Here is a 15,296-nt window from a genome sequence, read left to right on the forward strand (position 1 = left end):
TTGCAAGCTGACTTAACCTTCTTTACGGTGGCAACGCCTTCGAGGTTAGCTTTCTCACTCAGGATGACATCCTCGTACGCCATGTCTTTTAATTCCTTTAATCTGGCTTTTGTGGATATTAGCAAAAAATGCAAAATAGATTTCGAATTTGATAACTTATGGCTTAGTAAATGCCTTGTATAGTGAGGAAAAGAAATCTGATTGGCTTAACATATATTAGTTTTTGTTAGCTTTCTCACTCAGGATGACATTCTCGTACGCCATGTCTTTTAATTCCTTTAATTTGACTTTTGTGGATTTTAGCAAAAAATGCAAAATAGATTTCGAATATGATAACTTACGGCTTAGTAAATGCCTTGTATAGTGAGGAAAAGAAATCTAATTGGCCTAACATATATTAGTTTGCAAAAACGCTAGAAGGAGGGTTCGAACCTCCGACCTTGTGGTTAACAGCCACACGCTCTAACCAACTGAGCTATTCCAGCTTAATGGTTGATAAACTTGAAAACAATATATATCACTTCTTTCATCTCCACTATTCCTCATTCATTATAAAACGCCAATTCACATATTTTGGATCTCACGTGCTTTTTAAGATGTTCCTTTGAATTTTGTGTTTCTATTTTGACAAAATGAATCTGATGCAATCAATTCGGAAAAGCACTAAAATCTCTAATTGATTTTGACCAGAGTATAACATCGACTAAATGAACACCTTAGATAACTTAATCATAACTTAAAATGAAGAAAACAAACTAATGAAAGATAATTATGAATATCAACGAGGCATAACGTGTAATACCACGTGATTCAGGATGTTGTTAACCACAAAAGTAATCAAACCATCTATGAAACCCTGACCACAGTAAAAGACTCCCACTGAATTTAACTCCACAAAGATAGTCAAACCATTCTATGAAACCCTGATCTAATCATTGTTAACGGATAAGAGCGGGTTCACTTCTCCCTACCCTAACCAATCCAAACCCAAGCTCTATCATATTTAATTTTTTACTGTTTTACTGGTTAGTGGTAAGCGGTAACAAGTTATTGTACTAAAAAAGAACGATTTGGGAAATTGGTGACGTCAAACAAAATTCAGGATGAATAGCTGGGTCCTCTGCGGATCTATTACCTTCCAATCACTGCCCTACGCGTAAGATGTATCATCCCAGGTCTTCGTCTATGAGGTGGGGTCCACCGTATCCAACCATCAGACGTCTGCTCTCTTAGAAGTGTTGTAATGCAGAACCTGCTATCCTCTGCGGACGGGTCCAGTGGCAGCGTATGATTTTAAATATTTTTTTTATTTTATTTTTTTAAAATAAGGGCTGGTGTGGCTGTCCTCAGGCCTTAATTGATTAAATTGATTAATATAAGGGAGAGACATAAAGCCTAAACCCCAAATTACAATACACCTCAAGAAGACATCCCGAAATAATAACAGGAGTCTCTACAACTACCATGTATTCGAACATGCACCAATTAGCAAAGAGTGTCATATTAACTACTCCATTTGCTTTACAATAGTTGTGGCATATCGAAAAATTAAACCAGTGTCATAGAACTAATAAAGTAGCTTTCCCAATATGCTGACGAGCATAAATAAATCCGTCGACACGACGTTTCATCCTACCACTAGGAAGTTGCACCCAATTCATGATTGGCCTCCTCGCTAAGGTAAACAAGGCATACTGAGTATGCAACCTGGTATGGAGCCCACATCACCATACCAATAGTAGGCAGGGATTTATTGTAGATAGAATACACCTAAACTTGAAACAATTTATGAAAACTACATAAAACATGATAGTAGCCCACCAATAGAGGCCCAAAGACTGAAGACAGGCCCACCATCCTGACCAGGCCCACGACTCGGGTGTCCCTTGAACGTCAACCATTTCCGGTCGGACTTGCTGCACTGCCACCATTAATCCACCACGCCATTGAACCACGGTCGGAACCAGTGGCCAAACTACAGCATTCTCAATCCTCACCGTCGCTGAATCACACAGATGACCAAGCAGGGTCGTCGAAACATTTCAATAATGAAGCACACCTAACGACTGTAGCCTTAGCGCCATCGCGTTTGGATCGCAGTCGGATCTGGAGGGCCTCCTCGACTGAGCATCTCGCCCTTCCCCAGACATCCACATCCTTGGCCAATAGCGACTTTGAATAGCCAATCTGGTTTTGGTCGTAAGCGGTGGTTACAAGCCATCGCTTGATCCCGAGAATTGCACACCAGTAAAGCTCCACCCACCCACCAACGTCCTTGTCCCGGCCTGTACTCCTCCTCAAACCTTCACTGACGGACTGATACTGTAGACCTACCCGTTCGACGACGTGCCGCCGGACGGAACATGGGAACAAGCTGTTCGACTCTTCTTCGAAAACGAAAACCGCTCTTACTTGGCTCCGAAAACACGGACCAACTTTTTAAAAAAAATTTAATTGTTTTTTATCACGAGAATTGTTTATTAATGTGTTTTCTTTTTAATTTTTAAAATATTTTAGAAAATATTTATAACCTATTATCCGGTGTAAAAAAATATTTCTGACTAGATGCTACAGAGAGCACTATATACCATCTATTTCCTGAAATGTAACTATTACAAAAATGTCTATCTATTTGAAAGTTTACTTATTGGAAAATGTTGATCTTAAAAATGTAATTTATAAATGAATTGTCGTATAATTAGTGCCACAATTTGTTCTACATACAACATGTTGAACTACTTTAACAAGTCTGTGTATAAGATATTTAGCAACCGACTTTTATATATATCATACATTCATATAAGAGAAAAATAAATTAATATAACATTTGTGTTAATATTTAGACATAACATATAAAATTTATGAACATAAAGCACTTAGATGGGAGTCATTATTTCGCAAGACAAGACTTATGTAAAGACCTTGTAAAGTACACTTATTCCATGTCTACAAAGGGAAGAAATTACTGGTCCGTGATCTAAACAGCATCCATGTACTACATTACCAATACGCAATGCAGTGGTCCAAATTGTATTGAAGTTCAACAAAGAGTACAAAAATGACCCACCCTTTTGGAGTCGTTAAAAATAGTCCATTTTACAGAGTATAAAACCTATTTTAGAAACAAGAATAAGCTCCCAGTACCTGCAGTATAACCACATTTTAAAAGATATAAGCACTTTTATTAATACAAAAAAAAACTAGCACTTTGAAGTAGAAAAAATTTCATCAAATGGGCAACCAGTCTTTTTGCGACCCGGAAAATTTAAGCAATAATGAGAGGAGAAAGTGAAAAATTACTCTCAAGTCTCAACTCCCATATCTAAGGCAGGCCAGGCCCTAACAGTTAGAACCTAGCCCACCCACTCACAGCGTTGCTTAAGGCCCACACTCCAGAAATAGGCCCAGTTGGTGATAAGTGTTAAGGACAGCCGAAAGTCTCCATCCCAGCATATCCAACTACCACCGCCGCCGGCCCATGTCATCCCAAGCCGGCACAGACCATCACAGTTTAGGCTATCGCCGCCGTAGGCGCCATCAACCAAACCATCACTGGTCATGTCTGAGAGTTCTGTCGAAAGCTGTCATCGTTAGATAAGAGTTTTTCAATTTTTGAGATCTCATGTGACTAAAAATCTAGATAAAAGAAATTCTATTTTCGTCTGAAATTTTCAATCAATTTCCATTAATGTTGCGTGAATTGTAATGTTGATTCGGGTCAACCGTTCTGATATATGTTGACTTCCGTAAACCGCAATATGCATCAAACTTGATTTGGTAGCTCAATTAATTTGTGACAAAGTACGTGGTTGTAGAATATAGAAATAAAGCTGGTACATTTCTTCAAATAAAGAATCTTATTCTCCCCCAAACTGTTAATTTTAAAAAAATCTTTTTTCAATGCCCCCAGAGAATCCCACAAAGCCTTAAATCAGAGCCTAATGTACCTGCTGTGAGATCATAACAATTTTGCAGCTATCAAATGCCTCCCACACCATCTCATTCTTTCACTGCCTCGCTCCTTTCCCAAGCACAAGGTCCCCGAATTGTTTTTTCATAGATTATTTGTGTTTTTTACTCAGAATTAGAGTAAGAACCACCCTTTGTCAATCAATTCGATCGGCAAGAAGTTATCGTGTGGTAGAGAAACTTTGATTCGGAGGAGTAGAAGGAAGAAGAAAATCGATTGTATAGGTCATAGATAGCAATGAACAAGAAAGAGTCGATAACAGCGATTTTAGGCGTGTCGCTCTTGGTTGTCTTGTTTGTTTGCCACATTAATCTCTCGGAAAATTTGAGGTTCAACTTCGAACTCATTCACTCACTTGCAACTACTCCAAAACCAGGTATGCTCAAGATTGAAATCTGGATCAATTCGATCTCTTGCACACTACAATTCTTTGTTCTTGCTTTTCTCTTTTTCCTTTTTGCACACTGGTCTGGTTAAACATGTGCTAGTTGTCCTAATTAGGATAGAAAGCATTAACAACACTACAAGCCAGGAATCTAAATCAAATAGCAATGACAAAGTGCATATGTATTACAGACTAAAAGGAAATTAAAGATTTGGATTTATATCAATGCTTTATGATGTACCGATATTTTCGATTTATACTAAGGTTTTATGATGTATCGACATTTTGGTAGATAAATGAGATAGTTGTTAAGTGTAAAAATGTAGCTTTACACCTAATCTTGCACTCTTGCATAAGGTTGACGTACAATTATAACAACACAACAGAAGTGTGCCACATTAAGAGTGCATCCCGCATTATAGTGTAACACAATATAACATCATTATTTGACACTCGAATATTAAGTTGTCTTACTGTCACATTGCAAAACGGTCTCACTAAAGACTCATTCATTGGCCACATTTGCAATATTTTAACATAGCAATGTAATTGTTTCTCTCTAAATGGTTAGAATTTATGGCTTTGATAACACTTTCGTAATTTGGTGCAGAAGTTTTAGAAGTAGTGGGTAGGATAATGTGTTTAGGACAAAGTATTTAAGAGCTAGAAGTTGGGAGAAGATGTTATTAGGGCACCTACATTAGGAGGGTATGATTTTGGAGGAGAAGTAATTGAAACAGAGGAGGGAATGATAGCAATACTTTAAAACTTTCAATTGTATTGCTTAACTTCTCTCTTTTTCATTCATTGATTGCTTGATTACATTACATATTTATAGATCATAATGGATCATTCTAGACCTTGTTAGATAGTTCTAGATCTTAGTTACACTTCCATGACCAATTTAGAGCCTTACCACAATTAAATGATAATTCTAGAGACGTCCTACACTAACAAGATTATTTTAGATCATATTCTAGATTACTCTAGCAATTCTTAAACTTCTCTTAATTACTCTAGACATCTCTAAATTGATGTACATTATTTTAGATATTTCAAGGTGCATTAACCTTCAACATAAATGTTTCTTGTTAATGGTTGTAGATATCTTCAAACGCTTAGCACCAAGATCAAATACTAGCGGCCGGAACCCTATCAATTCGACACGTTTGCCATCTTCGACATCAACAAAGATTACATGCACCCGTTCTCACAAATACTACGATTTCTGTTTCATCGACGGCCCAACAGTTCTGGACCCCACAACCTCCACGTTATTTGTAATGGACTCCACGGGCCCAACCTTGGTGGAAAAAATCAAGCCCTACCCACGAAAACATGAGAATTCGACAATGTCGAGAATCAAAGAGCTCACCCTAACATCAGGCCCACCAGGCCCAAAATGCCAGGTCCAACACAATGCCCCGGCAATTGTATTCAGTGCGGGCGGGTACACCGGAAACTTCTTCCATGATTTCAATGATGGGTTCATCCCCCTCTACATCATAGTCAATTCGATTCTTTACGATCAAGATCCCGTGCTCGTGATTTCCAAAGCACGTGATTGGTGGCTTCAGAGGTACTCAGATTTGCTACAAGTTTTTAGCGAGCACCCAATTATAAACCTTGATAATGATACTGCCACCCATTGTTTTCGTTCTGCCACCGTGGGTCTAATTTCTCATGGATTTTTGACCATAAACCCCAAATCGTTAAAGACCCCCAAGACACTGCCTCATTTCCATGCCATCCTAGGCAAAGCCTTTGGCCAAACTGCCCATCGCTTCTACCGTCAGCGCCACCACAATGAGCGGCCACGCATTGTGTTAATTAGTCGAACCGTAGGCGTCGGCCGAGCAATCTTGAATCAAGAGGAAGCGATGGAAGTGGCAGACAGAATAGGGTTCGAGGTGATTGTTTATGAGCCAAGTTCAAGGACCGATTTGCATGTAGCATATGACTTGCTTAGTAATAGCCATGCAGTGGTTGGTGTTCATGGTGCGGCCCTTACTCACTTGTTGTTCATGCGGCCTGGGACGGTGTTCATGCAAATTGTGCCGCTAGGGACTAATTGGTTGGCAAAAGTGTGCTATGAAAATCCAGGTAGGGCAATGGGGCTGGAGTACATTGACTATAGGATTACTGCGGAGGAGAGCAGCTTGTTAGAAACTTACGGAAAGGATGACATTGTGGTTAAGAATCCGGGAGCTAAGATTGGTACTAATTGGTCCATGGAGATTATGAAGATTTATCTCAAGGAACAGAATGTCAGGTTGGATTTGGATAGGTTTTCTTGGTTTTTGAAGGCCGCTTATGACAAGGCCAAGAAGTTTATGGACAAGGAAGGATAGGTACTGCATTTCATGTTCCAATTACTTGTATAATGAAAGTGATTGTTCGATGTTTCAGTGTCACTGAGTAGATATATGCTTCCTTTCAAATTTAATAGGTTACAACTTACAACTCAAGTTTATCAATAAACCAAAAGAAGTAATCCGTTTGTACTTTGTTATGTACATTCATGTGTGTAACTAATATCAGTGTTTGAAAAAACAAGGAATATTGAATGTATACTCATGGTATAGTGTTGCAGTTAAAGATCGATCTAAATACTATATATACGGCAAAAGGAAAGAAGTTCACTCATACTTTGGAGAAAGATCAGCTACAATATAATATATAAATGATAATTGTGAGGGGAACTTGGAAGACTCACGTACTAGCTCTAATCTACAGTCCTTTAAGTGCTTGGATATATAGTCCAGATTGCAGGTGGGATGTTCCTCTGTTCATGCCAAAAATTTAGATCAGAGTAATGCTGGGTGAGCATAAATCGAAGACGCCCAAATCAAGTGGTGCTATACGTACCCAACTCTCCGATTTCATGGAAATCTTCTGTGTAGTATATGGAATTCAGTTGGACATTAGGACAATCTGAAGCCGAAACAGAGACGGAATAGTTGCCAACTAAACAATGCCTCATCTCCGATGCTAGCTTTCTGCCTTAAACCGGCTCTGCAATGGATTCGTCTCTATCGTTGAAAACCACCTTGTAAACCCTGAAGCTCTTGGTGCAGAATTGTAACCAAATACGGATCAGGAGGAGATTTTATCTTCACAACTCTTAGAACTTGGTATAGATCTCCTTTCGTTGATTGTACAAGATATACGCTATCCGCTCAACATACGAAAGGAGCACGATTTTGCCTTGAGGCATACGTAACACCTTCGATTTTGACGATGGAATATCCAACTACATAATCCATCCTCAGTATCCGACCGCAAAAACAGCTTTGATGAAATATAGCATCACTCCGCCTGCCTTTTTCTGTATTGAGGTAAATCCATATTGTTGTCCTTCAACGAAGCCATGGTGTTATAATGATCAATAGCGTTGTACATTGCTACAACCACAAAGCGGTAAGGATTCAGAGTCGGATGGCCGGATAAGATAACTCTTGGAAACCGGCTCTTTCTGATGCCGGCATTCCATTTGTAATAGCTGAATCTGAAGAAAGGAAGACGAATGGGTGGCACATCTTTTCTGAAAGTGTTTGCGAGAGTTACATCCAGATAAATTGCCAGCTGCTGGTTTATTATCGAAACTAGAAATTCTTCTACAAAACCATGACTATTTTTTTTTTCAATAAGCTGGAACATTAATCTTTTTATGATGTTGTGATCACATTATGAATGTGCTATATATAAGATAAAAATTGACCATTATTTAGCACGTCTTTACCATGCGAATAAGACTAAAATATCTCAGCATTACTTCTTTGATACATATGAAATTGTTAAAGAACAAACCAAAGATTAGGTTCAAGTGAAAATGGAAGAAACCAATTACAAAAGCACAAATAGTTTTATAGCTAGCTTGCACGTCATTGAGATATTTGAAGAAACTAATTCTCTAACATGCTATTTGAAGATGATTTTGATAGCTCTGAAGTGAAAGATTGTTAAGAATTGGTGTAAAAATTGGAGAAGATGAAGAACAAGTTATGAACAAATTGAGAAGCAAAATGAAGGAACCTACTTTCTCGATTTTGTATTTTGGTAATTGGTCTTGATTATAACAAATGAGAGAAGCTCCCCTTATATATATACCAACTCACTATTAACCTAAGAGTCAACTGATTTCACTATAATAATTGAATGTCTGTCCTCTTGTTGCCGATGAACTGTGAGGATTAGCTTCAAGCTAACTAGCTTTATTTTCTGCATTCCTAATTATACACTATGTCTAACTGTCTAAGAGTTGAAGATAATTTGAATAGCAGTTAAGGTGGTTTGAAGTTTGAACAACCGAAAATTATTTTAAATTAAAATGTGATTTGATTTGACCAGTTCATTTCTAGTTATTAAGTTATCTTCGACAAACGACTGAGTGAATAGAAGTTAAGAAAAAAGATCAAGATGGATCATATACGCATAAGAAGCTTTTGACAACTATTAAGAACTAAAACCGGTTCACAAAGTGCATGTGCTGATTTGCATGTACAGTATTCAATTATGTGCTAACTTTATTCTAATTGCATTTCATGACCTAACTAGTATGTGTGTGTGTGTATATATATATATATATCAGATTCTATCAAGAGCGAGGTCTCGCTCTGAAATTAAAGTGCACTTTTAGAGTTTAGAGTCACTTTTCGGTCGCATATCCACATGTCGACTGTTCAGTTTTTAGGTACTAATGTATAGATCATCTTTGTAAAATTTCAGCCAAATTAATGGTCGTTAAGACATTGATAACTGCCTTAAAGCTAGTACGGTTCAGGTTAGACAGATTCAGTTCGTCTATTGGTTTAAGCGAGTTAGATACATTAAAACTATTTGTTGAACATCTAATTGATAGCAACAATTTTACATCTTACACAAACTGCAATATTGAAACAAGGTAATGATTCAAATAGGACGCCCTGTACTCAAATTCAAGTAATGCGGTCTTGAATCAACCAAATACAAACACCACTTGTCGTTCATTATACGACAATGAGCATCTAACTTCTGATCTTCTACCGTTATGCATAAATAGTTCGGGAGTTTATGTAGGACAATTGATGCAAAGGCAAATTAGGAAGCGGCGATTGATGTAGAACAATTTCATGCAAACTTCAACAAGTATCAATTTTTGTTGAGTTTGAGGGTTGAGTAATCATGTACAGCCAATAAATTAAACAGAGATCTATTACAGAAAACGTGATAGTTGCCTATAGGAAAATATGGATATATATATATGTTTGAGCTCTCCAACTTTGCATACATCCAAAAGAAAAGTTAAAGATTTTTCATTAATTGTGAGAATCTCTAATTCGATAGCGCCTCAAGGAAACTTTACTATATAAAAGTCATCTTCAAGGCCAAGTAATGAATATAATTTCAAAACCATAATCCAATTGTAGTTAATGTCTTCTTCTATCAGCCTCTCTAGCTTTCTTTTCTTTCTAAGGACAACGTGTTTACGCAGTCTGATCTGATCTCCGCAATCTTCTTCTGTACACTCCAACACTTCCCACTCGATCTCGATCAAGCAATACCCGATCAAAAGAAGATTCAAATTCTTGTTCCAAGGAATAATCTCTACCCCAGGAGTCAACTTCAATCTTCATATACAATTTTTAACTTCTGGAGCGCAATGCATGCATCATGAGGGCCCTTTCCTTCACTATATATAGAACCAAGTTGGTGTGATCGAATACCAGATTGAAGCCGAACGATGAAGACGAAGAAGAGGGTTCTGGTAGCAGTGGCTGCTTTGTGCTTGTTCTTCATCGTATTCCAGATCAGTGTCTCATCGACCTCCAGATTTCTTAATAATGCAGCATTTCCAGCTAAGACTCAAGGTACGTATGAAGTGAAATTAAGCTTTTCCATTAATTCTGTCTCCCATTTTCTGCACCTTCCAAATATTTTGGTTAATTTGTTTTTCAGACGCAACTGAATTCAGTTTCAATTATTTGCATGTCGACAATTCGCATTTGATAATGTCATTGATAATGCAACTAATTTCTACGGTTAATCACTGAGTCCAATACTGCATTAGTACCTAATATTGTTTGTTTCTAATTAATAGCCGAATATATTTTAGCCTGTTCTTGCGCGCCAGTAGTGTGACTAGTGGTCCTTAGTCGATCAGTTAGTTGTAATTTGTTTAGTTTGAACATCGCATAATCAATAAAGAAAATGCCAATAGCATTTGCATGATGTTCTATTTAGTTTTGCAGAAAAAAAAGAGAGGAAAAAAAAAAAGCTAGTGATATGAAATAAAGTTGTTCACTTCAAGCTCATGAAAGTGATATTAACACTTCACCTTTCTCTTATTACACTTCATCTTATTTTTTTTTATTTTTTTTTGAAAAGACACTTCATCTTCTTGAATTCTTTTAATATTTGTTATAAACCGACTGCAGAAACAACTCGTGTGGAATCAAAGCTGATTAGTAAACAACTCCATCACCCACCGAAGTCTTTGGAACTTCGTTTGGAGAGTCCGATCATCTGTGACCGAACCTCTATTCGTTATGATCTCTGCTCAATCAACGGCCCAACAGTTTTGGATCCGACCACATCGACTTTCTTCACTATGAACTCTACCGAAACTCCATTGGTAGAAAGAATCAGACCCTATCCTCGAAAATTCGAAGACCTCATAATGGCTGATATCAAGAACTTCACACTCACTGTCGGACCACGAATCCCAATGTGTAGAGTTCAACACAATGCTCCTGCGCTAGTATTCACCGCCGGTGGATACACCGGAAACTTTTGGCATGACTTCAACGATGGATTCATCCCTCTCTTTATCACCGCCAACACCATATTCCCAGATCAAGACTTCGTCATTGTGGTTTCCGAAGCTCCCAAGTGGTGGCCTAGTAAGTATGCCGATTTACTACGCATGTTCACCAATCATCCTATTGTCAACCTAGGAAGTGATACCACCACCCATTGTTTTCCTTCTGCCAAGCTAGGCCTTATATCACATGGCTTCATGATCATAAACCAAACATTAATACCCAACTCAAAGACATACATGAATTTTCGTGAGCTCCTTGGCAAAGCCTATAACCAACTAGCCCAAATCCAAACCAAAATTTTCACCTCTAAGCCCACAAATCCTCGGCCCAGACTTGTTTTGGCGAGCCGACGTCAGGCCACTGGACGCACGATCATGAACCAAGCCCAAGTTATTCGTTTGATCAAGAAAGTAGGTTTTGATGTGGTGGTATTTGAGCCTAAAACCAAAACCTCATTGCAAGAATCTTATGCATTACTGAATTCAAGCCATGCTTTTGTTGGGGTTCATGGAGCTGCACTTACGCACTCATTGTTCCTCCGGCCGGGCGCGGTGTTCGTGCAGGTGGTGCCAATAGGAATAGGCTGGGCGGCGGAAGCGTTTTTCGGGAGAGTAGCAAAAGGGTTGAATTTGGAGTATATTGAGTACAAAATTGGTGTGGAAGAGAGTAGCTTGGTGGACAAGTTTGGAAAGGACAGTTTGTTGGTTAGGGATCCATTTGCTCTTCAAAAAAGGGGCTGGCCCCCGGAGGTTATGAACACTTACTTGAAAGAACAGAATGTGAAACTGGATTTGGTTAGGTTCAAGAGATATTTGAAGAAAGCTTTTAAGAAAGCTAAGAGATTTATGGACAATGAGGGTTATTGAGTTTGGTACATAAATTTGCAATGGAATAAGAGAAAAAAATAGGACTAATTGAGGTTTAGTGGAAAACGGAGTGCATGCACATGCTTTATAGTTTTGCACTGTGTGTTTATTTTCGTCGGATAATTCATCATAGTTTTGCACCATTTTTCAAATTTATATGGCTTTTACATGAATGTATTTATATATAGTTTCTAAATGTGCCTAGCAAAAATCTAAGTACACCCAGCAACTTCTTTTAAATTACAAATATATAAACAAATTTGACTAATTCCCCATTATGCCCCATCGCTAAACATTTACCCATAATTTTTTTTTCCAACATCTTATACCTAGGAAAACGTCACAGGCCCGCTCACCTGCGGGACGAAAATAAAGGGACAAAACGGGACGAAATCATCCCAGTGGTTGGATCTTAATGAAATTGATCAAACGGATAAAAAGCAAACCATTAAAACTAAATTTTTTAAACGCACTATCCAATCCCGTCTAATCTACTTTTCTTTCCCTGTTTATCTTCCTCCTCCCTCGTCTCAATTCTCAATCCAACTTCATTCAAGAAAAAAAAAACTCTCAATTCATCTAAGACCCCTCAGAGCCTCCCCTATAACATTCTTGATTCATCATCATCACCATAAGACTGGTCTATCTTGAAGGTATTTTTCTTTTTCAGTTTGGTGAATCATGGAGCCATTGTATTTTGTTTAATGATTTCACTGCTGGTGCTCTGATTTCTTTGTCGTTGCCAATGGAAATTTGTTCAGTTTTCGGATTTGGATTCCTGCTCAAAATTTTATTGATTTGATTTGATTTGATTTGTTTAGATTGGGATTTGGAAGTGTTTTTTTTTTTGGTAAGCAAAGTGTTTCTGTTTTCAATTGCTGGGATATGGAGTTGGTACAAAGAAATTGATAAAAGATCTATACTTTTTTGGATAGTGGAATGGATTGAATCATTGTGTTTAGCTTTTAACTTCTTTTTCATTATTATTATGTCTTTGAAATTATTATGTCTAAGACTAAGCTACGGTGAAATTCTATTTATAGTTGTGTTTGTAATATAATGTTGCAGCTTTATGATGGGTGATCCATCGTTACAAGACCTGAATGAGAATGGTATTGTAGATGAACCAAAACTTCAGCTTGGTCAAGAATTCGAATCAATAGAGGAGGCATATTACTTTTATAATGAGATATATGCAAAGACAGTTGGTTTTAGTGTGAGAATGGGTTCAACTAAGAGAAGTAAGGTGACTGGAGAGATTACTTGGAAACAATTTTTATGTTCCAAGGAAGGAAAAACAGATGAGACTTATGAGAACTCAAGACGGCAACATTCATCGACCATGGAAGAAAGGAGGTGCGGAATAAAGCATATGGGTTGTAAGGCAAGGTTGAACATCGTCTTTAACAAGGCAAGCAAAAATTGGTGTGTAAGTGACTTCGAGGAGGCCCATACACATGAACTTACAACCCTAACTGGTCACGTAACTGACCATGTCACTGACCAAGTAACTGCCCATGTCACTGACCATGTCACTGACCAAGTAACTGCCCATGTCACTGACCAAGTAACTGGTCACGTAACTGACCATGTAACTGACCAAGTAACTGCCCATGTCACTGACCAAGTAACTGGTCACGTAACTGCCCATGTCACTGACCAAGTAACTGACCAAGTATGAGACTAAACGGGATTGGATAATAGGTTAAAAAAAAATTTGTTTTAATGGTTTGCCGTTTTGTCCGTTTGATCAACTGAATTAAGATCCAACGGCTGGGATGGTTTTGTCCCGTTTTGTCCCTTTATTTTCGTCCCGCAGGTGAGCGGGCATGTCATAAACTGTTCTAGGTTGTTTTGCGTGGGGAGAGAAGTATGTCGGTTTTGTCACTGCCACTGTGAGGTAGCCGAGCACAGTGAAATGGGGTCAATGGTGTTCTTCTTTTCCACTTGTCCACAGCCACCAAGACGATCCCAAGTCCCAACAACCTCATTTCCAAGCATTGTGCTTAAAGCTCAAATTTGATCAACAAAAATGAAACCCAGAATCAATCCAATTTTGGGTAGTTAGTTTCTTCTTCTCTCTATGGGCTACTAATATTCATTGAATATTAGTTCTTGATTTTGGATAGGGACAACAAATCAATTCCATGAGATGAGGCTTATTAAATAGGAGTAAAACAAGTGCAGTGCAGAGTAACTGATTTCCACATTTCTTAACTCTTGAAAAAGTTCTTTTGCTTTAATTTTAAATTAGGGAAAATGATCATTTACCCGATTTTAGGCTAAAAATTGCCTACTTGCTCCACCAACTGTTTTTTAACCCCATTTACCCAAAACATTCTAAGGGATTATTTCCCCTTTACCCAATTAATTCTTTTTTTTTTTTTTTTTGAGACTTTTTTGCCCACTCCTTCTTTCTCACTTAGAGAGAGAAGTCACCTTCCACCTTGCTGTGCTCTGGTGACCAGTGGCCGGCGCGGTCTCCGGCGACCGGATTCCGGCGACCAATGACCGGATTCGGGAAACCGGTAACCGAAATCCGGCGACCGATGACTGGAATCCGGAATCCGGCTATTATTGCCCCCCAGTAATCATATTATTGCCTCCCAAAAATCATATTATTGCCGTCCAGTGAATTGTATGAACTCCCAAAACCAAAATGAATACACTACAGGAACAATTGATCAATTTATAATCATATTATTGGCTCCCAATAATCATATTATTACCCCCCAATACAAAGTCCAATGTCTCTACTGCCTCCCAATAGACCACCAAAAATGCACCATTTTGTATGATTCACAGATAATTTGGCTTTAATACACAGAAAACAACAGGTAACTTATCAATACACCACACTATAGTGATCCCTGTCCCTCATTTCAAAGTCTACTGGGGGCCAATAATGTGTCTACTGGCCCCAGTAGCCAGGAAATGTATTGGGTAGCAAAAAAAAAAAAAAAACTAGAAACTGATTTGGGCACCCAATCACCATCTTCGGCGGCACCGTGGCTTCGTCTCCGGCTTCTGAAGGCTATACGTCGGTCGACGTTCGGGTCTGGACGACGAGTCTGGTTGAGTCAGTTGCATTGGGGTGTGTACCAGTGATAATAGCCGACGAAATCGAATCCCAAGAACCCGGACGATGAGTACAGCAGATCTCGTCGATGCATCAGACCAGATCGTGAATCATCTTCAGACGCCGATGTCAATGACCCAAATTCTTCAGACGCTGCCGATGTTCGACCCAAACTCCATTTCGGTAAGAGATC

At 38.5% G+C, this 15,296-nt stretch overlaps 2 protein-coding genes and 1 non-coding gene across 3 annotated transcripts; 2 read left to right on the forward strand and 1 right to left on the reverse strand.

Annotated features, from left to right (window-relative positions):
* Positions 1–411: 411 nt before the first annotated feature.
* TRNAN-GUU lies at positions 412–485 on the reverse strand. The gene has a single exon. It is a non-coding gene; the product is annotated as a tRNA-Asn (tRNA).
* Positions 486–3,639: 3,154 nt separating this feature from the next.
* LOC112200958 (xylan glycosyltransferase MUCI21) lies at positions 3,640–6,847 on the forward strand. Its single transcript, XM_024341971.2, has 2 exons — positions 3,640–4,346; positions 5,460–6,847. Exons 1-2 carry the CDS (start codon positions 4,208–4,210, stop codon positions 6,704–6,706), a joined length of 1,386 nt encoding a protein of 461 aa, XP_024197739.1. The 5' UTR covers positions 3,640–4,207; the 3' UTR covers positions 6,707–6,847.
* Positions 6,848–9,849: 3,002 nt separating this feature from the next.
* On the forward strand, positions 9,850–12,230 carry LOC112200612 (xylan glycosyltransferase MUCI21). The gene is made up of 2 exons (XM_024341636.2): positions 9,850–10,204; positions 10,772–12,230. Exons 1-2 carry the CDS (start codon positions 10,078–10,080, stop codon positions 12,022–12,024), a joined length of 1,380 nt encoding a protein of 459 aa, XP_024197404.1. The 5' UTR covers positions 9,850–10,077; the 3' UTR covers positions 12,025–12,230.
* Positions 12,231–15,296: the final 3,066 nt, after the last annotated feature.

This window comes from Rosa chinensis, chromosome 4, assembly GCF_002994745.2.
Source record: "Rosa chinensis cultivar Old Blush chromosome 4, RchiOBHm-V2, whole genome shotgun sequence".
NCBI classification, from domain to species: Eukaryota; Viridiplantae; Streptophyta; class Magnoliopsida; order Rosales; family Rosaceae; genus Rosa; species Rosa chinensis.